Raw genomic sequence first — 24,121 nt, forward strand, 5'->3', positions numbered from 1 at the left:
TGGAAAAATAAATATCTCCTGGAGCTCCCCTGAGGCAAAAGGGGATTGGGAATAAGGAACATGGGATTTTTTTAACAGGGCCCTTCTGTACAAGTATGCCTGGAGATCCAAAATCATCAATCTAGCCTCCTCAGTTTGATCTACAAAGAAAAATACAAGCACCTTCCGATGGAGGTGGCTGTGAAGGATATGGAGAAGGGAAGCTGGTCATGGGGATATAAAGGGATTGTTCGAGTGGCGACTCAAATGAGGAAGCATACCATTTGGAAAATGGGCAATGGTAACCTCATTAACTGCTTTGAGAGTGCTTGGGTATGAGGGAAGAAACCGATAGTAAGAAGTGATATTGGGGCGGCAGACAAGGAGAGAATCCGCACAGTGCAGGATCTAATGATGTCACCCTCGAGAAGTTGGAATGCGAGGCTAGTATGGAAATTGTTTGAATTTGATGATGCTAAAGCAATCCTTAGCATGCATATTCCTTCGAGAAATGTTGAGGATCATCAGGTTTGGGGTCACACCCCTTTGGGATCCTACACGGTGAAATCTGGGTATAACATTCTTCTCTCTGAGAGCTCACGACACGCCTGCCTAGAAAGCCGCTCTTCATTATGGAAGAAATTCTGGGCGATACCCTCTATACCAAAGCTCAAGCTGATCATTTGGAAACTCTGCAATAATGTTCTGCCGGATAAATCAAATCTGGAGAAAAGAGGGGTAAGACTTGACCCCGTCTGTGTTTTCTGTAAGAAGGAGATGGAAATTTGGGAACATCTATTTAGAGACTGTGAATGGGCCTCCAGGATGTGGGCTGGATCATCTCTAGGTCTCAATACGAGAGCCAACACAGGGATTCCTCTGGACCAGTGGATACAGTCTTGGATCCTTGTCCTCTTGAAGGAAGACAGGCCGAGGTGCGAAAGGATCAACTCTATCTTTGCGGGACAATGGTCGATTTGGACTTACAGGAATAAAGTCATCTATAGGGAAGCGGAGTTGGATCCGATTGTGCTCATGGAGACTATGAGATGGTGGGAGAACACTTGTGTGATCGCGATCCGTTATAAGCTGGAGAGTACCAAAGCCAAGTCTGAGAGGCAAGACAAGGCCTCTCTTGCAGTTGACCTATGTCTTAGATACACGGGGAGTGTGCAAGCAGTTATTCACGTGGACAGAGCATGGAAGAAGACCAGAGCTGGAACAGGCATACCTAGGTGTGGTATTGAATGGATATGTAGGGACACATCACAAGGGCGACTTCTAGGAACAAGAGAACAGGCGGTCCTAGGCGAGTCTGCGTTACACACGGAGCTCAAAGGAATTCTAGATGTGCTGGAATGGTGTCACTCGAACCAGCTCAAGGAAATCCAGGATAAAATAGATTGCCAACTGGCGATTCAACTCCTCCGACGCCCGTCCTCGGGGCCAGTCCAGCTACAACACCTGCTAGAGGAGATTTGTAATAAGGGTAGTTTATTTGTTTTCTGTAATGTTAGATATGTTTCGAGACAAATCATTAGGGACGCCCATGACCTAGCTAATAAGGCTAGGAACAGGGACACCTAATGTCTTTAGGTTTTTCTTAGTGCCTGTAAAAAAAATAAAAAAAATAAAATAAAAAAAAATTCATAAACCCTAATTTTTGCCCTAAAATGTTACTTAGATAGAAATTAATAATTTAGATGAAATCAAGGCTTTTAAATCTTGAAATTTACCTCATATCGAATAATATAGCTTATACATCAAGGTTTGTTTTCGAAAATAATAAAAAAAATAGAGCTTATACAACAAATAAATGATAAATCACTACCTTAACAATTACTGGCGATTATGGATGAAGAAAGAAGAATGATAGCAGTGGTGGAGGCATATTTGTGGTATTTGAGGAGAGAATGTGTACGAGAAGAGAAAAAATTTAAAATTACAGGATTTTGAATTGAATTTAAAATTTTAAACGATTCTCTAATTTGTTATAAGGCATATAATTGGACCATATCAAAATCTAAAATCTTCTATTAACTAAACATTACACTTGGCCCAATTATAGCTTAATTTGAAACAATTCCATGTTGAAGCTATTGTGAAACAACTATATCCAGTTGCGGATCTTGAAGATAATTCTTCCAGGGGCCAATATGTTAAATTTTTTTTTTTTTTGTGTGTGTGTGTGTGTGTGTGTATACAATATTAAATACTCTATCAATTTTGTTTTTATAGTGTAAATTGATCTTTAGTTTTTAAAAAGTCACATATAAAAAATTTAGTCCCTAATAAACAATTTATATCAAAATTAATATACCAGTCTTGTAACACATTGGAGGAAAAAAAAAACACAAAAGGTACCATGTATGGTAAATCTCGTATGGTAAATCTTGTACTATTAAAAAAGAGGTTAATGCTCATCCAAACAAAAAACAATTAAAATGAAATTATTAACCAAGTCTTTTATTTAAAAAAGATAACACTATGAACAAGAGCAAGTATAATTTCAAGGGGATAATAATGAAAAAGAAAAAAAAATACCAAGATTATCTAATACTTGTACTCAAAAAAATAATAAATAAATAAATAAATAAATAAATGACATTTGCAGAAATGTGGTCATCGAAATTGCAAAAGCTCTATAAGTGTGTAATGTGGGTAGTTAGGTAACTTTAGTTTTGTTAGCGTTTTTTTCTTTCCCTAACATTTTTCTTAATTTTGGGCTAAATTAACTGAAAATTTTTGGGCTTCTACCAGGGGCTAGGACCCATATGGCCCCTGTGGAAGATCCGTCATAGACTATATCTAATTAGTACGAAGTACTATTGTAGGGAATAATTTCAAGCCTTTAAAATCCCACTAGCTTGAACCCCACTGTGATCATACACTAAAGTACGGTGGCGTCCAAAAGGGAAGAAGATAGAGCAAAAGAGTCGCCAACAAGTTTTTAAGGAACTTGTAAACCATTCACGAGGTGAAGGTTACACCCCTTAACGATCCAAGAGATCGTCAACTCCATAAGGTCATGAACCAAATAAGGGTCCGGGGATGAAGGTACAAATCCAACCTAAAAGAGATTGAACCTGCCCTAATAATAGGCCTCTACTTTATTCTGCTCGTATTCATGTGCACTTTCTGACTAACATACAATCAGTAGGATTAACCCTAAACCTGTTTAATCTATGTTGGTTGAATTTAATGCACAAATAAACTATTATTGGCGATCACTTGAATTATAATCACAATTAACCTAACAAAATTATTAATTATCTTATTAAGCGTGATTGCAAATACCAATTCCCTTTAACCTGCAATAAAAGGTGATCAAGCAATAACAATATACAATAATATGCATATCAAGCAACATAATAAATAATCATCATCAATCATAATCATAAATGTTAGAAAGAACATAGGAAGCATCATACTTTTAATCATACTTGATATTAAAAACACCCTAGACATGATACTAGGAATCATCATAATCTAAACATGATGTCTACATCATAAAAACAATTAAAATACTTACTTGGATGCCTCGTACCTCTTTCTAATAACAAAATACACACGTTAGTAACTTCAAGGAAAATAATAAATCAAAGCAATTAAATTAAATAATTGAAAGAGAGATTTGGGACCAAACCCTCAGAAATTAAAACCTTTCACGTCTAGGGCGAAGGCAACTTCGAATATGGCTAGGTGTTTCTAGATCTAATGAATGCGGAATTTTGTATGAAAAAGCAAGAAAGAAATAAAGAATGCTAAAAGATTAATGCTATTGAGAATTGATGAAAGAAAGATGATGAATAAAGCGAATTCGGTGAATGAGATGAATGATGATAAAGAATAAGGAGAATTAGTGAATGTTGATGATTGTTGATTGTAGATTGTAGATTGATTCGTCCATGAAAACGGAATTTTTGATACGATATTTATAAAGAAAATCGGCCAAAAAAGATAATTTATCAAAACAGAGTCTGAAGATCACAGAACCAAATTGGCGCCAGCCCTGGCTCATTGGCGCCAGAACCAGTGGCTAGCGCCAGACGCCAATGGCTGGCGTCTGGCGCCAATCCTGGTTCCAGGCGCCAAGGCCTGGGGTTGGACGCCAAACCGGCTTTTAACACGTTTTCGAAAATCTGATAATTTTACCGTACTGGAAGATAAAATAATATAATTTCAGTCGAAAATGCTATTTGATCTAATTAAAACTCTAAAGAATCTTAATTGAATTAAGAATGATAAGACCTTCTAGAATGTTCTAGAAGACCAAAACCGTTCCTAATTACATTAGGAATGATAAATCATATTAGGCCCTCCCCTAGATCATTGGGCCGTACTTAAAACTCAAACCGGACCCAGTTTAGTAAATTGGCCATAAATTCCTCAATATTCATCGGAATTGGGCTTATAATATATCGTTGGAAAGGTCTTTACAAGCCCCATCCAACTACACCACTATTGGACCCATATCATGGACCAACCAAACTGGATTGGCTGTTTTCTTAAAATAAAGTTTTCAAAAACAGAGAGAAGAGAAAAGAAAAGAAAAGAAATAAAACTTTCCGCAACACTAGACCTTTCCACACTTTCGTTTCATTCGATTATGATTCGACGTGAAAGGCACTCATCACTGGGTTTGGTTTTGGGGAGACACAAATGGGTGTCTACAACTATTTTTAAATGACATGCTCTTATTCAAACAAGACATTGACTATTTGACTCATTATGTAATTTTCCTACTTTTGTTTTATTATAAAATTATAGGTGTGAATCCATTAGTCTCTTATTATTGTAAAGTTTATTTGGGTTTTGTAGTTAGAGTTCCAAAACATACATCAAAATACAATGCTAATTTACAATTTCCTATATTACTTGGGCCATTGATTTTTATTAATTTATTGCTTATGGTTAGATTATTAACATGAAGAGCATTATCTAAGGGTTTTTTTTTCTTTTTCTTTTTTTTTCTTTTTATTTTATTTTATTTTATTTTTTTGCGTGTGTATGAACGTTCTTGTTACTGAATCAGAAATCCCAAAGAAAGAGAGATATGTAACACCCCAATAATTCTCCCTTTTTCAACCCACTTACTTTAAATAAAAATAGAGGAGAACCATTGGCATGTTACCGCCACGTGTTAAAACGTTAAGGCTTTATCAAAGTATTGCAGCGGAAATCCAACTTAAATATTAAAATAATATAATTTAGAAAACCAATAAGTCAAAGCTTACAAATTGGAACCATAAAGACCCTTATTAAAACCAAACCAATATTCCAAAATCCCAAAACATAATTAAAATAGTAAAACATAAATAAGTTCAACACAAAGAACGAATACTCTCAATCACACCAATCCCTTGACAATGCGTATGTCAAATCCCCGAACTTCACATCATCAAGCTAACCTGTGCAATACTGCTCCCCAATGATACAAGTGTAATAATTGGATCATCACAGGGTTATTGAAAGGCGAAGGCCATGACCAAAAGAAAACACACAAAAGCACGCAATCAGCAAAGCTGAGTACATACAAGCTACAGCGTACCAAGCCTACCATGCTCAACTAATTAAAGTAAATAAACATACAACACGAATTCATTAATCAAGACTCCACACTTAAACAATTCAATCGACTCAACATACTTGCTAATCAATTCCAAACACTTGACTCTTTATATTTAATTTAATTAATTTATTTTGGAGTAAGCAATAGACGAGGTTGTCCAATCCACCAAATCATTTTGGTCCCAAATGACCATTTAAAATAAAAGTTTAGCGCGATGCAAGAATGGGCGCGACTCCATTCTCACAAAGTTAGTCTAGGATCCCATCTAACTTTCATTATAAAATAAAAATGTAAATACCAAAAGAGAAGAGGACATGTTGATCAAACAAGCCTCGAAAAGCCACGGGCTACCACCGTGTACCCCAACCCATAATTGTCAATACTCCAGAAGTGCACGCTTTCCAGAGTTTTATTGCTCATCCATGTTTCACTTTACGTGATTACAATTTTAATTAATAGTCGACTCAATCAAATAGACCATACATAAAAATCATACATCAATTTACTTTTAATCTTATTTAGGACAATGGTGATCACATCACAAGTTGACCTTTAATTCCATTAAACTTCCAAATTATCCAAATTGTTGAACATAGTCAACTCACCTAGCCATTTCGGCTTAATCCACCTTTACTCAACATACTAACAATTCATGATTGAGTAATAAAATAAAATAAATAACAACCTTGTGGAATAATTAATAAATTCATTCCATTTAAACCATTCAATTCCAATCCTTTAATAATCCAAATGTGGTTAACAAACCAATCCAATAAAACTATGCTTGTATCAACATTCCATACAAACAATTAATCCAATATAATTCAACATACTTGCATCCAAAATTCCATACAAGCATAATTAATTCACCAAAACATGCCTCATAAATATAAATACATGAATTAATTAAATGTATAACCAAACAATTTCCATCCAAGTGTTCTCTAATCATGAAACTAAGTTCTTTTCTTTGGTACCTAAACATGATACTACTTACAACGAAGTAGACATGTACGTACCTCGTATAAACAATCCTTTGTGCCACTTTTAATCACTTAAAAGTCTCCTAAGAAATAATCACTTCCTAGAAAACAAGCAACAATAATAAATTAATACTTAACCAAATTTCCAGCATTATAATTTAGATTAAAACTCCTTAAAACTTCATTAAAAACATATTTATATGGTTAATTATGCATTAGAAATACAATAGGAACAAAAGCCCCAATTTAATTAGTCATAAGAACCCTAAAATCCCAATTTAAATAAATTGAAACCCTAGGTTTTTAAAATTATAAAATCTGAAAATTATAACAACAATTATAATCTGAAATTATTAGTTTAAAACATAAAAACATGATTTTGATACTAAAAATATAAACTTTATACTATAAAATCAAAACCCAAAACTAATCATAAACATTAAGCATAAAAAAAAACTTTGTTAAAAATCAAAAACTGCCCGAAAATCATATTTAGAGGCTGAATTTGGCCACGAGAGGGTGGTGCTCACTACCAAAGGTAGTAATTCTTTCTTAAAACATTGTTTCCACATGGAAAACACTACTTTTTTGTCAAAATCGGATGAGTTCAGAACCTGATCGGGATTAAAACGGGATTAATATTAACGAACCAAAATCTAAACATTAAAACACGAATTTACGTGTTCAAAATAATCTGGAATTAAGTTAAACTAATTAGTAGTATAATCACCAAAATTTCAAAACATCATTACTATAAAAGCCCTAAATCGATTGTTCATAAAAACCCTAAAACAATTATTAAAAACCCTAGGTTATTAAATTTACAAAATCTGAAAATTATAACATTTATGAAATATGAAATTATAAAGTTTAATCATCAAAATACAATTTGATACTAATTAAATTAATTTCAAACAATAAAATCAAAACCCATAATCAATAATTATAATTACACAAATTAATAAAACAAAGGAGAAAGAAAATAAGACTAACCTTTGTGTGGGGAAATTTTTGGGGATGTATGGGGTATTTATAGGAGAGAGGGTAGTAGGGTAAGTAGGGATATTGGGCCTCATTAAATTAATGGGTCAATTAAGAAAGTAAACTGGGTTAGGTTTGTTTGTTGAACATAAATTATAGAAGGAAGGTTCATAAAAAGTTCTTTGTAATAAAATCGTTTATCAACCCCAAAAATAATTTGAAACTTTTGAAATTAAATTCCGGAAAAATACAAATAAATATTATAAATAATATATAATTTCATTAAAAATATGGGGGATTACAGATAATGAAAGTGTGGAAAATATCACATTGGAATAATACAAAACACTTAATTACCTTGATTACTTTTAAGCTTATTTAAGAGGGTATTCAACTATATAAATTTGCATAAAAGTTCGGAAAAATTGCTCCCATTAATCTGAACTTTGCCTCGTCCGCCCAAATTAATCCATACTTTCGATTATTATTTATCACTCCCAACTTTAGGGGGTATTAATTTCTATTGCACCCAACATGTCATCCAACCTGATATAGCAGGTTACCTAGACATGTGTCAGCGTATGATTGGCTTATTTTTTTTTTTTTTTAAAAAAAACAACTCGCAAACCACCCATGCCCAGCAGTTGTCACCACACCCCCACCCCCACACCTCCGTAAAATCATCCTCATCCCCGAAAACCCCTCTGTACCAGAAACTGCCGCCCAGCCACCCCTTCCCTTCCCCAAATCCCGAGCAAGGAGGCCACAAAATTAGCCACGAACGACCGAAATTTGCCGATTTAGGGTTAAAACCAGCCCTTCAGCCCGAAATTTGGTTGATTTTAGCCATTTTCAGTGTTCGTTTTCAGGGAGAAATGGGGGTGCGTTTCCTGGTGGTCGTTCTCATCAGCAAGAGTTTTTAAAGGGAAAGGGGAGGGTGGTCGGGCGTCGCTGGCACTAGGAGAGGGGAAGGATGACCGGACGGTGACCGGTGCTCGAGGGGAAGGGTGTTGGGCTGGTCGTGGGTTGCTGTGGGGTGGTCATTGGTGGCAGCGCGCGGGCTGCTATGGGTGGCTGGGTTTGGTTTTAGGATTTTTTTTTTATTTTTACATTTTCTTTTTTTATTTTCTCTATTTTTTTCAACCAATTACATATTGACACGTGTGCAAAAAAAAAAAAAAAAAAAAAAACTAATTCACAAATGTGTACCTGATTGACCGATTGCAAGTCATTTGGGTGCAATAGAAATTAATACCTAAAGTTGGGAGTGATAAATAATAATCGAAATTATGGATTAATTTGGACGAACGAGACAAAGTTCAGATTAATGGGAGCAATTTTTCCTAAAAGTTATGAGGCATGAAAATTATATTTGCTTGATAAACGGGTATGGACTTAAATGAGTAAATTAGAAATGGTTTATGGAATAGGGTTAGTAAAAATGAAATAAAGGATATGCTAAGGGAAATCAAGCAATAGCAATGATGGACCAAGCATGTGATTCGCGTTTTGATGAGGAATAAGATGTGCGAGTGTATTGTGGGCAACCCCTTATCTTTTTGGCGTCAGTCTTACCTTTTTTGGCTGCTTTATTACACCATTTATTTTGTACTTGTTGGTACTCAATTACCCTTAATGACCCACTATATTATCTTTTTAATTGACAAACTGTCACGAACCTTTTCTTTTGTTATTTAATGTCATATTCCAACTTCTAATTAGTCACACATCTAGAAACAACCTTTTCTCCTATCTCAAAATTACCTTCGTCTTTGGGAAATATTCTATCTTCATTCAAGTTTGTGTTTGCGCACAAATTCTAAAGCCATGCTAATCCTGAGGGGCACCACTTCGTGTATACTATACCAAGGTAGCACAAAATCATTTTTCATCATAGTAGTTCACTAGTCCATCATATCGTAACATTCGTTTGTTTGGCTCATCACACACCAAGATAAAAATATGCATTCTATTTTTGCTTATTTCATATCATTTATTAGTAAATTTATAGAAGATTTTTATGTCAATGAGATTTAGTACTCCGTAATTGCTTATTAATGATTTTTTTAATAAAATAAAAGTTAGAAAATTTCAAAATCATCAATTACTCTCGACCACTATGGACGATCATACTCCATAAGTCACCACATATTGGCCTTGTTTGGTAAATAACTTATTTGAGCAAAATTAGCTTATTTGACCAACAATAGCTTATTGACTATTAAATAAGCTAAAATAAGGTGTTTGGTGGAAAACTTATTTAAAGAGTTTATTCCACTAAATAAGCTCTTATGCTAAAGGCAAATAAAGAAATGAATAAAAGTAAGGCATAAGGTGGTTCAACTTCAAATTCAAAAAATAAAATTAAGAGGTGATTTGAATGTTCGTGAATGTAAAATTAAAATAATGTCCTTTTAATGACAATATTCATTATAAAAAAAAAAAAAGATAAATTTATGAGTTTGTCTACTAGTACTTTTGAACAATGATGCTTAAAATTTTTCCGTGAACATAAGGGATATTTTTTTTCCAAAATAAAAATGAAAATGTCATAAGAGATAAGCAATTTAAAACAATTCAATTTCACCAACTCAGATTAACTAATTTATTGACATATTCTCTTTCGCAATTAATCTATTTGAACTCTTTATGTATAATCAAGCGACCACTAAAGTAAAAGCGTGGAATTAAAAATCGGATAAAGAAAAGGAAATAAATAAGGACACAAAGAGCAACTTTCTATCAATCCAACAAATTATGGTCTTCGGCCAGAGTTGGCAAAGGAACAACAGCAGGAAACACTCAGATGTACTTCCCCACTCAAATCTTAGCTTCTCCAAACCCTAATATGTCGGGCTCACACCCTCTTTCCTTCCTTTCTCCTACTTCTACCAACTAACTAACTACCCAATTTACCAAAAATCCCCATTTTTTAATTGCTTTACTTTGCATTTCATATGATGCTGTTTTTCTGGTGATTGATTGCTTTTTCAATCAATCTGGGGTTTTATCAATTGGGGGTTGTTTTAATTGCTTTTTCTAAGGTTGAAAATGTGAAATGTTTAGTTTTTTAGATCTGGGTATTTTAGTTTCGTTGATTTTGTACGGGAAGAAATGAAGAAATTGGGGTTTATTTGATCATTAATTTTGATGATTAAAATTAAAGTTTGGAGCTTTATCTACTTTGTAGTAATGGGTATTTGTTTAATTACTGCTAGCTAGCTTTATTCTCATTGCTGGGATTTTTTCATGGTATGATTCTTATGTGGGTCGATTTGTCGAAATTAGGGTTTTGTGAGTGTGGAATTACTTGGATGATGTTGTTGTATCAGGGTTGAATTATGGTGTAGGAAATGTGGAAGTAATTTGTATATCATAAGGTGGTCTATAAGGGTTAAGGAAGCAATATATAAACTATAGTATATAGGTTTAAGGTTATAACAATGTCTTTTAGGAGCATCTTACAAGACATGAAAGATGTAAAGTATAGTTTTAGATCAAGGTCCCAAAGAGTGGTCCATGATAATTTGGTGGTGGTTGATGCTATGGAGCAGAGTTGTTGGGCTAACATGCCGCCCGAGCTCTTGAGAGAAGTGCTTGTAAGAATTGAGGCATCTGAGTGTACTTGGCCTCCAAGGAGAAATGTCGTTGCGTGTGCCGGTGTGTGCAGGAGTTGGAGGGATGCTATGAAGGATATTGTCAAAACACCGGAGATTTCGGGCAAGCTGACGTTCCCCATATCTGTGAAGCAGGTTTGAGATGATACAAATTTTCCTCTTTTGTTTTTGTACTTGAATTATGTATGTTATGATATGATTACATTGTTGGAAGTTCTTTTCTATGGGTGCTTTCCTGTTCTATTTACCATATTTTGTGTTGTAATCGTATTTTAGGAAAGTTATGATGTAATTGTGTTTTAATAATATCGCCGTGAATGAAAATGGAGTACAAAACAAAATGCTGTGAAGGTTATTTACTTTCCATGTTTCCGGTATATATGATGAAACCCTGATGTGTTGAAAATGATAAATTGTTAGTTGATTATTGATATCTATAAGAAGTTATATCCTGCAAAGTATTTATGAATTTGTAAAACATTTTTAGTATGTGATGGTGATCTGCTGTAGCTTGCTAGTTGCTAGTTGTTAGTCCATGTGTATTGTGCATTAATTTTAGACAATTAGTACTATTGTTTTGTAGCAAATATAGTCATTTAGAGAATTGATACTAATTTTGTTCTTTTGTTAACTAATGGGCCATTAAAGCTTTTAAAATCTTATTGCCAAATATATATCAATAACCGAGGCTATGTTTTACTCGTCTTCTTTAGGAACTTATTATTGCTTATACTAGGACAATTCAGACCAGACTAGATTTCTTATTTGCATTTGCTTATTGCCAATTATCAAAATTTCTTATTAGTAGAATTTTGAAAATTAGATATTTGAAAAATACACTTTGAACAAATCTAACAAGACCTCACTTAATATTATACAATTACAATCAAAGGTCAATCAAACTAGTTTATAAAAGCAATTCAAACCAAACTTTAGAGAAGTTAAGATTAGACCAGGTCAAACCTTTAAACTAATCACACCAAAACATCTTATTTCAAGCAAAGTAAACATAGCCTTAAAAACATTAGAAGAATGAGTATGTGATCTGAAGGGAATTTTTCGCACTTCTCTGATGCCATATGGTTGATTGGTTGCTGAAGAATTTAATGTGATGAAAAAGTGTCTAGTTTCTTTCTCTTTGTGCATTTTTAATAATATATGTTTTCCTGAAAAAAATAAAGTAATTTTATCTCGAATTTAAGTATAAAAATAAATAGGGTGGCCACATCAGTTTAAGAATCTAAATATTTTGGTGACTATCTTTTTACTTGTGCCCTCAAAGAATGACATTGGTGATTGAGTCCTCAGTTATGAAGCCAAACATATCACGAGGAAATTTAGGGAATACCTTGTTCGCTGTTTTAATGGATGAAATTAATGCTTGTTTCGACCTGAATTTTGTACTGGAAAAAGAACACGCTGAAGCTTTTGGTCTTTAAGGGACTGCTAAAGGCATCATTGTATTTGCAAAATTGATTTAAGGATGATGTGCGAGGGAACAAAAGAACATTTGGACTTGCTCTTGTAAAATTTAAGTATGTGTGGAAGCATTTATTACAATTTCATAGTAAGGGTTGCATAGGAATGTTATGGCACCTTCTGCAATTGTTGTAACAGTTGCAAAGCCACTTCTGTTAATGATGCGAATGATTTATGATGAAAATGATTTTGTGGCTTTTCCAGCCCAATTTCACCTTGTGAGAGCTCAAAAATGACTTTGACATGGCTGTCATTGGTGTCTGGGCTGACACCTTTTCTTAGCCTGAAATCAGATTAAGTACTTGAGAAATTTTTGTACATAGATTGTATGAAAACTATGTATTCCATTTTCATACAAAGTTTTTAATTTGCTATTTCTAAAAGTTGAAAAGATAAATAAAATAATAATAATAATAAACTTAAAAATATATAAAAGAAAATAAAAAATATAATCTGTCACATAGCCCTATTGCTGTGTAATTGTTGCTTATCTGTCAAGGCAACTTGCTACAAAACTTCAACCTTGAGTGATTACTTGTGAACACACTGAAGCCCACTTAGTTTATGAAAAAATTTTGAATTTATTTTTATATTAAAGGCAATTATTATCATTTTTTCTTTAAGGATCTTGCTTTTCAGTGGATGCGAGTAAATCTTTGGTTATACTTTCTATTGATGAATTTGTGGTCATAGGATTATTTTCATCATGAGTGGAAGAAATCTGTCTTTTGTATTAATAGCTAATGTTGGTTGTTATAAAACTAGATGCTTTTTGACCTGAGCTAATGTTTACTTATGCTGCTTTATTTAGCCTGGATCAAGAGACACTCTTATTCAGTGTTACATTAAGAGACATCGTGGCAGCCAGACATATTATTTATTCGTTAGCTCAAGCTCAGGTGAACTTGCTGTACCTTTTTGAATATTCAGCTTTCCATTTAAATAGATTTTTCAAAGCAAGTCTTGATAGGGAATGACTTAGGTCTAGAGCTTATAAATGCATAATAATAGACAATCCTAATAATGGGCATGATTGTATTTTCTGTTTTACTCCTCCTTCCCCACCCTTGTTTGCACGAGTCTCATTTACTCTCAAATTGATGTTAGCTTCATATGACGATGGCAAGTGCATTCTTGCTGCAAGGAAGTGTAGACGCCCGACTTGCACAGACTACATCATTTCCCTGAATCCTGATTACGTCTCCAAGGGAAGTAGTGCCTATGTTGGGAAATTAAGGTATTTTCTACTGCGTATTGACTTTGTTCTTACAGCCGAATTTCACTTCTTTAAACTTATTGGCCATTATTTGAACCTAAATTTTCAAGGTGAAAAGAACAAGGCACATCAATATTTAGTTTGGACAATTTCCTAAATTCTACTCCTATATTTTTCAACCACAGATCCAATTTTTTGGGCACAAAGTTTACAATCTACGATGCACAACCCTCAAATGCTGGAGCTAGAATCATAAGAAGTCGCTCTACTAGACTAGTGGGATCAAAGCAGGTTGCACCCAGGGCTCCTGCAGGCAACTATCCTGTGGCACACATCTCTTATGAGCTGAATGTCTTGGGCGCTAGGTAAACCATGAAGATTTATGTCTTTCTTCATCCTTAAAAATCATGAGAGTTGTGTTTGTGATTTCTGAAGAATGACTTCTTTATTGACAGGGGTCCGAGGAAGATGCAGTGTGTCATGGATAGTATACCTGCTTCTGCTATCAAACCTGGAGGACTGGCCCCCACACAGACTGAATTTCTGGTCAATAATGTGGATTCTTTTCCTTCAATCCCCTTTTTTAGGTCAAAATCTATTAGGGTGGACAATTGCTTGTCTGATGCTGCTCCCAATCAGCAAGAGGGAAGGTTAAACCTGAGAAACAAGGCCCCTAGGTGGCATGAACAACTTCAGTGTTGGTGCCTTAACTTCAATGGTCGTGTAACTGTTGCTTCTGTCAAGAACTTTCAACTGGTTGCTTCCCTAGAGGATGGATCTGAGCATGAAAGTGTCATTCTTCAATTTGGAAAAGTCGGAAAGGATGTATTCACCATGGATTATCACTACCCAATTTCCGCTTTCCAGGCTTTTGCCATTTGTCTGAGCAGCTTTGACACCAAGATTGCTTGTGAATGATATGCATTTGAGCCTTTGAGGTATGATTTAAGTTCATTAGCCATCCTTGACTTGCATGATGCCTTTTCGTTCTGGTATACCTTTTTGTTCAATTCTTTAAATGGAGCTATTGCCATGAGACAGAAATACTAGATTTTTATGTTACATGGAATCTTCATGTTACCTCAAGTACCTCCAAGGGCTCCAACACTATTCTTGACTAAAATCATGGAAATTTTTCACAATTTAGCCGATTTGGACACTTGGACACATACCCGTTCCAACACTAGTACCCAAGTCCATGAAACACAACTAGATTTATACTATTGAGTAGCTGACATTTAAAATCATAACATGTTTCTTACTCTGACCAAAGTTGGTTTGACCTTTTAATTATTATACCATATTACCATTCCTCTGATTGTTTGGTTAATGCCATTTTCATTATAATCTTCAAGATATTTTTGTACTATAATTGCACTTTGATTATTTTGGTTCCCTGAGGAAGAGATAAGGTATTATTTTAAGCCCAAGCAAAGCTTGCAAAGCAACTTATATTTTTCTTCCTGCTTGCAATATCTCAGGTAATTTAACATGTGTGTGAAAGGGTGAAGCTGTTGCACTTACCGGCATGTGGATGTTGGTGAGGAAGATTCTAGTTTGTTGGGCAGCGACTTCACTACTGTGTGATTAGTCAGTTCATTTACTGTCAACTCTAATTTTCGCATCGTGTACATATAATTTGAAGTCTGTGTTAAAAGACAGGCTTTAGCTTACTTGACTGTTTGTTGGCTGTGCGCTTTTCTTTCCTTTTTGTGGTTTCTGTTCGGGGTGAGAAGGTGTGCTGAAACTCACCTGCCGGAGGATTTGTCGCCTTTGTCAACATTAATTGTCTTGCTGTAATGTTAGATTAGCGAGGTTTGTTGTATGGTTTCTGTTTCAGGAGTTTCTCTAAGTTTCTTGTCGTATGTGCTCCAATAGCATCACTGAGCTAATATAATTAGATCTTAGAACTTTAGAAGTATTTTAGTACGCTATACGAAAACTGCATCAACACGATTTTCTTCCCTCAACAAAATTACCACTAGGCTGATCAAATGGACTAGCTCTGTTTCAAGTTTTTGCCAGGGACTAAAGCAATCAAGGGGCATAATAAGGCGAAACCTTTGGCATATTCATATTACCCTCAAGAAATGTGGCTTTTCACCATTGTGTCTGTAAATTAAGTTTAATTAAGGGGTTAAAGACTAATGAAAGTATTCTCATTGAGTTCTAGCTTGTGGTTCAAAAAGACAATTCAACATAAACATACTCATAGTAAGGAATAAAGGAGGCTGAAGCGGCTTTTCTTTTTTGGAGACAACGGCAAAAGTGAAGTGGGATGCGTTTGGTGATGAGCATTCTAAGTTGTTTGTTTTTCTGCAGTTCAGGCCCGACAGCGGAAGAACACTATTATGGGGCTTAAGGACCATGAAGGTTCCTGGGTTTCGGATGCGGGGGATATTCGTTCTTTGGTTCTCAATTTTTACAAGTCCTTATACAGTAGGAATTTGGACCGACCTTCTGTTTCTGAATTCCCTTGGGATTCCCTTCAGCTCCCTTCTTTGTCTAATAGGCATCGTCAGTCCATGCTAACCCCCTTTTCAGCTGATGATATTAAGCAGGCGATGTTTAGTATTGCTGAGATGATAAGTCTCCTGATGGTTATACTTCAGCCTTTTTTAAGACCTATTGGAGTGAGGTGGGTGATTAGGTGGTGAATGTTGTCCAGTTCTTTTTTGCTCATGGTTATTTGCTTAAGGATTGGAATCGGACATTCTTAGTTTTGCTTCCTAAGGTAGATCACCCTGAACTTGTTTCTTAATTTAGACCGATAGGACTCTGTAATGTTCTTTATAAACGCATAGCTAAGTGTCTTGCTCGTCGTCTACGTTGGATACTTCCAGACATAGTTTCAGATTTTCAGAATGCCTTTGTTCCGGGTAGGTTAATGTCTGATAATTGCCTGATGGTGCACGAGATTATTTCATTTATGAATGCTTCCAAAGCCAGGAAACGTTTTTATGCGGCCTTGAAGCTAGACATGAATAAAGCTTATGACAGAGTTGAGTGGGACTTTGTGTGTAGGGTTCTTCAGGTTTTTGGGTTTCCTCCCTACTGGATTCATGTGATTATGCAGAGTGTATCTACAGTGTCATACCAGGTATTGGTTAATGGGTCACCTACAGAGGGTTTTCGTCCTCAGCGTGGTCCACGTCAAGGAGATCCGCTATCTCCATACCTGTTTGTTTTGTGCATGGAGGTTCTTTTGGCTATGCTGCGTAAGGCAGAATCGGAAAATCTTTTTCAGGGTATTAAAATTGCTAGGGGGATTCCTACCATTTCACACTTGTTCTTTGCAGATGACTCCTTGCTATTTTTCAGGTTTCTCTTCCAGCTTGTGAACAAGTGTTGAATGTGCTTTCTACTTTTTGTGATATTTCGGGTCAAATGCTTAATTTGCAAAAGTCATTTGTCAAGTTTAGTCCTAATACTCCTGAGGATTACCGAGCTTATCTGTCTGGTTGTTTGAAAATGCGATCTGAATCTAGATTGGGTTCATATTTGGGGCTTCCTATTGATTTAGGTCGTAGTAAATGCTCTGAGTTTGGTTTCCTCTTGGATTAGGTGGCCAAACATCTACAGGCCTTTAATCACATCTTGTTTGTTTTCAAAATTCTTGAATCTATATGTTCCAGAATGGATAATTTGTTAGCCAGGTTCTGGTGGAAATCTTCTTCTTCTAATCGAGGATTGGCTCTTCGGTCTTCGTCGTTGCTCCATCTTCCGAAGGGTTTAGGGGGGTTAGGAATTCGTAGTATTTCCCCTTTTAACTCTTCCCAGTTGGCGAAGCAGAGTTGGCGACTTATTCACTGCCCTCAGTTGGTTTCTCGGCTTCTATCTGCGAAGTATCCAGCTCTTTGTTCTACTAACTCCATCTCGACTTCTCGTCCCTCTTGGGGTTGTAGGGGTCTTATTTCGGGGATGTCCTTGTTGTCGAAGGGTTTGTGTTGGAAGGTTGGTTCAGGTTCTCGAGTTCGTATTTTAGAGGATTCTTGGGTTCCGGGGGGGGGGGACCAATTCATTTTAAGAATCTTCCGTCCGAGTCAGTTCGACCGACTCTTGTTTCTTCTTTACTTGATCCGCGTTCTTGCGCGTGGGATGCTACTATTATTCACGGGTTGTTTGATTCTAGTTCTGCTGCTAGAATTCTTTCTTTGGATCGACCTGTGCGTTTAATGGATGATTTTGTTTACTGGAAGTTTACTAGGGATGGAGTTTTTACAACGAAATCTGCTTATGCTCTTCTTTGTGAGCCTAGGGTCATGTCTGGTAGTCCATCTCAAATCTCTCAAGCATGGTGGAGGAAGTTCCGGGCTTTACCAATTCTTCCTCGTTGGAAAATATTTGGTTGGAAATTGTTGCACGACGCTCTTCCTTTAGCGACTATTCTCAATTCTCGAGGCCTCCCTGTTGATCCAGTTTGTGCATTTTGTCATGCAGATGTAAAATCTGTGTCTCATACATTCAGAGATTGTCCTGCTATCTGTAGTCTTTGGCTATCTAGGGCGTTGGGAATCTAATGGGATCTTATGCAGTTTCCTTCGTTTAGTATTTGGTTCTCATGTATAATTTCTCTTTTTTCGTCATCTAGAAATTGGAAGGGCATTTTTTCGTTTTTTTCTCTCCTTTGGGCGATTTGGATTTCTCGTATGCACTTGAGGTTTAGAAATGCTGTTTGGTCGCCTGGGTCAATTGTTGGTTTGACGTCAGATTGGGTTATTAGTAATATGCAGGCTCTAGATTGGAAGAGGTTTACGAGGTCTTCTTGTTCGGTTAGTTTGGAGGCTAGGCATGATGTCAAGTGGTTGTGTCTGCGGGGGTTACCTTATATTTCTCCAACGACATGTTTGATTGTAGACGGGGCCTGGGAGTGCTCTACTTATAGGGCGGGAGCAGGCTGGATAGTCCGTGATCTTCATTCTTCTGAGGTCCTGGGAGGTGGTTGTCGGGCTTTTATGGCAAGTTCAGCGTTGCAGTCTGATATTCAAGCTTGTATATGGGGTTTGGAGTCTGCTATTCGCAAAGGTTTTTTAAAAATCCGGGTTGCCCTCCTTACTCTTCTTCCTCCTTCCGGCTCAATGGAAATTTCTGCTTGGTGGCTTATCCAGGAGTTGCGGGCTTCTGTTCAGTCTCTTTTGGTCTGTCAGGTTCAAAAGGTTCCTCGTATGTGGGTTACTCCTGCTCACTGGTTGGCTGGTTGTGCCTGGCGGCGTCAGTTGTTGTATTTTTTGTTTTAGTTTTTTTGGGTTGACATTTGTTAAAACATACTCATAGTACGATTAGTAATATCATACAATGACATTAGTTAAAAAGTCTATCCAACATAAACGTACTTATGGAGTTAGGGGTGCTAATTAGGCGTACCAAGCCTGGACTCAGCTCACCTTGTTAAGGTCTCGGGCAGAGCAACCTTAGACAAAGCTGAGCTCAAACTATTCACATAAACATACTCGTAGTACCATCAACACAAAAGTAGTTTCAACAGTACTTCACTACTTCATACTAGTAAAAGGCAATACATGCAGAATTTGATCCAATATCATCTTATGTAGCCCGATGAAAATATTGAATGCCTCCGATATTATTTATTTTTTTCATAAATTATGCCATATTTATAACAATTAGACTTTTAATCTACATATTATTTTTTACCTAAACCACAATATTTATTTAAACACGAAGCTGTATCAAAATCTCAACACGGATTAATAGCATAATCATCTGTCTCATTCATATTTCTTTTTTAATTCGTCTGGTATAATTTAAATAATCCTTTGTCCAAATGTCTGCCAACCCCAGAAAAAACCGCAGAACTTCCTTTCAAAGTTATGCTAAAACTTCCAGAAAAAAAAACACAGAATACTCAAATCAAAATTTCAAAAAAAAAAAAAAAAAAAAAACAAAATTAAGCTCGAAATGTTTGGAAATTTTGATAAACTACAAGAAAATTAAAGTAGTAATAAAATTGAAAAAGAAAGAAAAAGAGATTGGAAACAAAAATCGGTAAAAAATAAAGAAAGAAGCCATCAGATTAGCATATTGGCACATTCGTCATAGCAACAACAACCCCAAATATCAAATTGGGAGCGCAATTATTTATTGTTGCCACTCGTGCTTACTGTTTTCATCATCGGCTCTGTTTAATTTTTCAACAATTTTTCGAAGTTTGAAATCAAAATCAATTTCAGAAGCTCAAAATAAAACTAAAAATCATCGAATTCAAAATTTGAAAATGGATAGATTTAGGGTTTGGAAGGTGGAAGATAGTACGGAGTATTATTATAGGGGAAGGTGAAGGAATCGTATAGGTGATTCTCGGCCCAATTTGGCTATACTGTGTCTGTATGTTATAAACTATAAAGGGCCCATAATTGGGTTTAGTTGATTTAGTTTACAAATTTTTACCTACACTTCACAGGGAACACTGGCTATACCCCTAACACCCTCTGTAAGTCTACGCGTATTCTGCATTTGTGTATCATAAGATGTTTATTTTTATAAAGGAGTTTTTTTTTGTTCAAATTAATATATATTTTGAATTGAATTTTAAGAATTTTTTATAAATAAAAATGAGAGCAAATTTATTTATAAGGATTATTATGTACAAATTAATTTTTTTTTTAAAAGAAGTAGTGCATCATCCAATGTTCATTTTTGTTTATTCCCGTTTCAACAGATGTTCATTTTTGTGTCATTAAATGTTCATTTCAAGAGTTATGGGTAAGTTTCATAAAAAGATGTATGCAAGTACATACGTCTTATATTTCTATTTATTTAAAGAAAACGTTGTTAACAAATAATTTTCAATATAAAATAAATTTAATTTAACTACAATAATTACACATTTTTATATAGCTATACTATTACATGTAATTGTTCTATAAATATGAAACCTAACCAAATGTACATATTGTTTCGGGGGTTTTTGTCCCTCGGGAGAGTTACAACACTGAAACTGGATTCAACTGAGGATGCCTGTACCTGCAAAGCAAACGGACCGCCGGATGGTCGGTGGTCCGCCTCCGAAGATTAAGTCAGTAAATATTCGGAGATAAAACGTGCGGAAGTAAAGTTATCTGCTTGGATTCCAAGCTCAGGTAAAGTGCTGTGTGTTCCTTGAAAACGACAGCTCTGTGGTAAGTGACGTATTGTCTCGTATTGAGTGTCAAAAATTCTCTCTTTTTCGTGTGTCGTCATAAATGACGTAATGTCCCTATTTATAGGGAAAAGTGTGCCCTCCTAGGATCTGGTGACCTAGGAGTTAGGTCACGCCGTTTTTGCGGCGACTCGGGATTTGGGCCTTAGAAGGCCGCCATCCCAGGGCCAATACCTGAGTGACACGTGTCACTGTGCCCAAAAGGATTCTGAAGCACCTTTTGGGTGACACGTGTCGCCGACTGAATGGTCCCTGCTGGACCTTCAGTCCACGTAGGACGGAGAAGAATCCACCCTCCACGTGTCATCACTCCATAGGTCCAAATGGCACCTATATGGAGGACACGTGGCGCTTTCTGGTTGGGCCACCTGGCTGGGTATAAAAATACCCAAATCATTTGCCCCTCACAGGGGACACGTGCATTGCACGCGACTCCTGTGACAGGTGTCAGTATCTGAGTGGTCAGATTCAAAAATTACTGGAGGGAAAAATTAGGGTTTTTACCCCCCTATAAATAGTAAGGTTTGACCCCCCTCTTGGATTCACACCTTGGCGAATCTCTGGAGAATCTTGGACTTTTTGACTTAAAGAATCTCAAAATTCCCTAAGCGTTTTTCAAGCATCCGACACTCGGCTACCAGTTCGACTGTTCTTTAGTCAACCAGGCGTCTTTCTCCCTTCTTCTAAAGGTAACGCCTGTATTTTCTTTTTACTCTTCATTTTTCCTTTGTTTTCGAAAAAATGGTTCCCCAATTGCATGCGGCACGGCGTAGGATAGTGATCAGCCGATCACCGGGGACGGCTGAGTCTAGAACTAGCAGTGCCGAATGCTTGGCCAAAGACCCTGCTTTGCGAACTTCTCCGAATCCGACCGTTTCCGTGTCTGTGCAGGACACTATGGCCAGAATCAAAAGAACAGCAAGGCAGTGTAGCTTCGATGGAGTTTTCTACCATTCGGATGGGTCGACTGTTTTTTCAGACGGCTCAATAAGAGTGCCTCGAAGTGAGTTGTCGGAACACCCTGACAGCCCTTCCTATCTTCCTCCTACCCCCACTTATTACCATTCGCCCACATCTAGTGGAACTCCCAGTGATGGAATCCTGGGGGAGGCGGATGAAGAATATCAACCCGGGCCTTCTGGACAGGCGCCGGAAGAGAGTCTAGGGGAGGACCCCGCTGGCACCAGTCGGCGGTCCCCTAGCTCTGATGAGAGCTCTGATGACGAGTCGGCCTCGTCATCTTCTTCAGAGAATGCCTCCGTAGCTTCAGAGGAGGCTAGATCAAACATAGATTCTGCCAGAGAGTCCCTGGCAGTGGATAGAGGGGAAAGCTGGGCCGAGCCGAGTGCTTCCAGGCGCTTGGAGAGAGCCCCCTACTATCAGCATGTTCCGCCAGGCAGGCGGAGTGCCATGGCATCCGGCCTTGCCAATTTTAGGCGCAAGGTCGTCCTAGGCTATGGCTACACTTTGTCGGTCCCTAACGAGGGCGACACCATAACCTGGCCGAGCCTGGCCAGCTATCAAGACAAAGCATTCGGCTGCTATGAAGCGGCCTTCCAGGCTGGCCTCCGCTTCCCTCTCCATCCGGCCGTGGAGAGGATCTTGGACGGATACCAACTGGGTATCTGGCAACTTGTACCCAACTCCTGGATCAATATTCTGGGGTACGTTGCCGCCTGTGAGATGCTGCAGGTGGAGGCGAGCTTTGAAGCGTTCGCCCATATGCACTATCTGAGCAGGGCGCCTGCTAGGGGCGGTGAAGGCTGGTACACCTTGACCACTTGCAAGGGGTACATGATGGCTGTTGGCAAAGAGAACAAGTGGAAAGACTGGAGGACTAAGTTTTATATAGTCAAGTCTACCGACAGCCGCCTGAACCAAAAGTATAATAGGTGGAATAAGGATCCACCTCTCCTAGCAGGCAGGAGCGCATTGCCGCCTATTCCCAGGCGGGCAAAGGAGGAGATCATGGACGCGGGGTTGTTTACCGTGTGCGTGTGGACGAACGATGAGGGGGACAAGGAGGTCACCCCTCAATGCTATCTCCCTTTGTACAAGTGGTTTGAAGAAGGGACATTCTTAGCCGCCTGTGGGCTAAGTTCTGAGATGCCGAGAGGTAGTCGGCCGTCTGTTTTATATGTAATTTACTTCTGCTTTTCAGTACTTGTTTAAGGAAGCTAATCACTTGTTCATTTTTGCAGACAAAGCAATGGAAAAGCTCTCGGCCACAAGGAAGCCAGCTGTATCTGCTGCTCGATACAGGTCGAATGTTTTAAACAGGGCAGAAGTAACTACTCACACCAAGGTGGATGAACAGAAAACTGGCGGCACCTCCAAGGTAGAAAATTGTTCTTTCATTTCTGACCAATATTAAATTTGCCCGAATGATTTCTAACTTGCGTTTATCTTGTGTTGATGTAGGGTGCGCCTTCCAAATCTCCTTCAAAACCATCCGACCCTAAAATCCAAAAGACTAGGGCGGGTGATGTGAGCGCATCCGGCAAGGGCGGCCGGAAGCACGTTGCTCATAAGCCCAAGAAGGGCCTAGACGCCTCTTCTCTCGAAGCTGAAAAGGAGATCAGCAAACCGGATGCCCAGAGGGCATCGAAGGGTGGCTTTAAGCAACCCACCACTGCTGTCGGCTCAGCAGGAGAGAAGAGAAGCCTGGGGAGAGAGGAGGAACAGAAGGACGACGGTAAAATTCATTCGCCCCTCTTGTTCTTCCATTTAGATGTACTTTAGTTATTTTCTCTAACTTTCTCTCCTTCTCAGTTCCGGTGCAGAGGCCGACTGTAGTCCAGATGGCCAAGTCCATGCTGAGGGCGGTCGATCCTGACGACAAGGCGTCTGTCAGAGGAGTCGGCACCCTTGACTTGGATGGCATCTTGGGGAACCTCTGCGAGGTATGAGTTAGCTCAAGCAACTCCCTCTTTTTTTTTTTTTTTTTTTTTTTTTTTTTTTTTTTTTTAAACATTATTTCTTTTTCCGCCTGGTTTTAACCATTCGGCTCTTTTGCAGGCCATGCTGCGCGTCCAAGGGCTCAGGCAACCCCTCAAGGAGAAATCCAAAGAGGTAACAGTCGCTAAAGCTCAGGCCGAGTCCGCCATGGATCGAGCTCAATTCGATATTGCTCAGAAT

At 37.5% G+C, this 24,121-nt stretch overlaps 2 protein-coding genes across 2 annotated transcripts; both read left to right on the forward strand.

Moving 5' to 3' along the window:
• The first annotated feature begins 393 nt into the window (after positions 1–393).
• Positions 394–1,566, forward strand: LOC145625196 (uncharacterized). Its single transcript, XM_081678270.1, has one exon. The coding sequence runs from the start codon at positions 394–396 to the stop codon at positions 1,564–1,566; it is 1,173 nt and encodes a 390-aa protein (XP_081534396.1).
• An 8,686-nt stretch (positions 1,567–10,252) lies between these two features.
• LOC145624030 (tubby-like F-box protein 3) lies at positions 10,253–15,652 on the forward strand. The gene is made up of 6 exons (XM_081676953.1): positions 10,253–11,267; positions 13,423–13,510; positions 13,719–13,848; positions 14,013–14,192; positions 14,283–14,765; positions 15,309–15,652. The coding sequence occupies exons 1-5, from the start codon at positions 10,959–10,961 to the stop codon at positions 14,743–14,745; spliced, it is 1,170 nt and encodes a 389-aa protein (XP_081533079.1). The 5' UTR covers positions 10,253–10,958; the 3' UTR covers positions 14,746–14,765; positions 15,309–15,652.
• Positions 15,653–24,121: the final 8,469 nt, after the last annotated feature.

Source organism: Chenopodium album, chromosome 3, assembly GCF_948465745.1.
Source record: "Chenopodium album chromosome 3, dcCheAlbu1.1, whole genome shotgun sequence".
NCBI lineage: Eukaryota > Viridiplantae > Streptophyta > Magnoliopsida > Caryophyllales > Amaranthaceae > Chenopodium > Chenopodium album.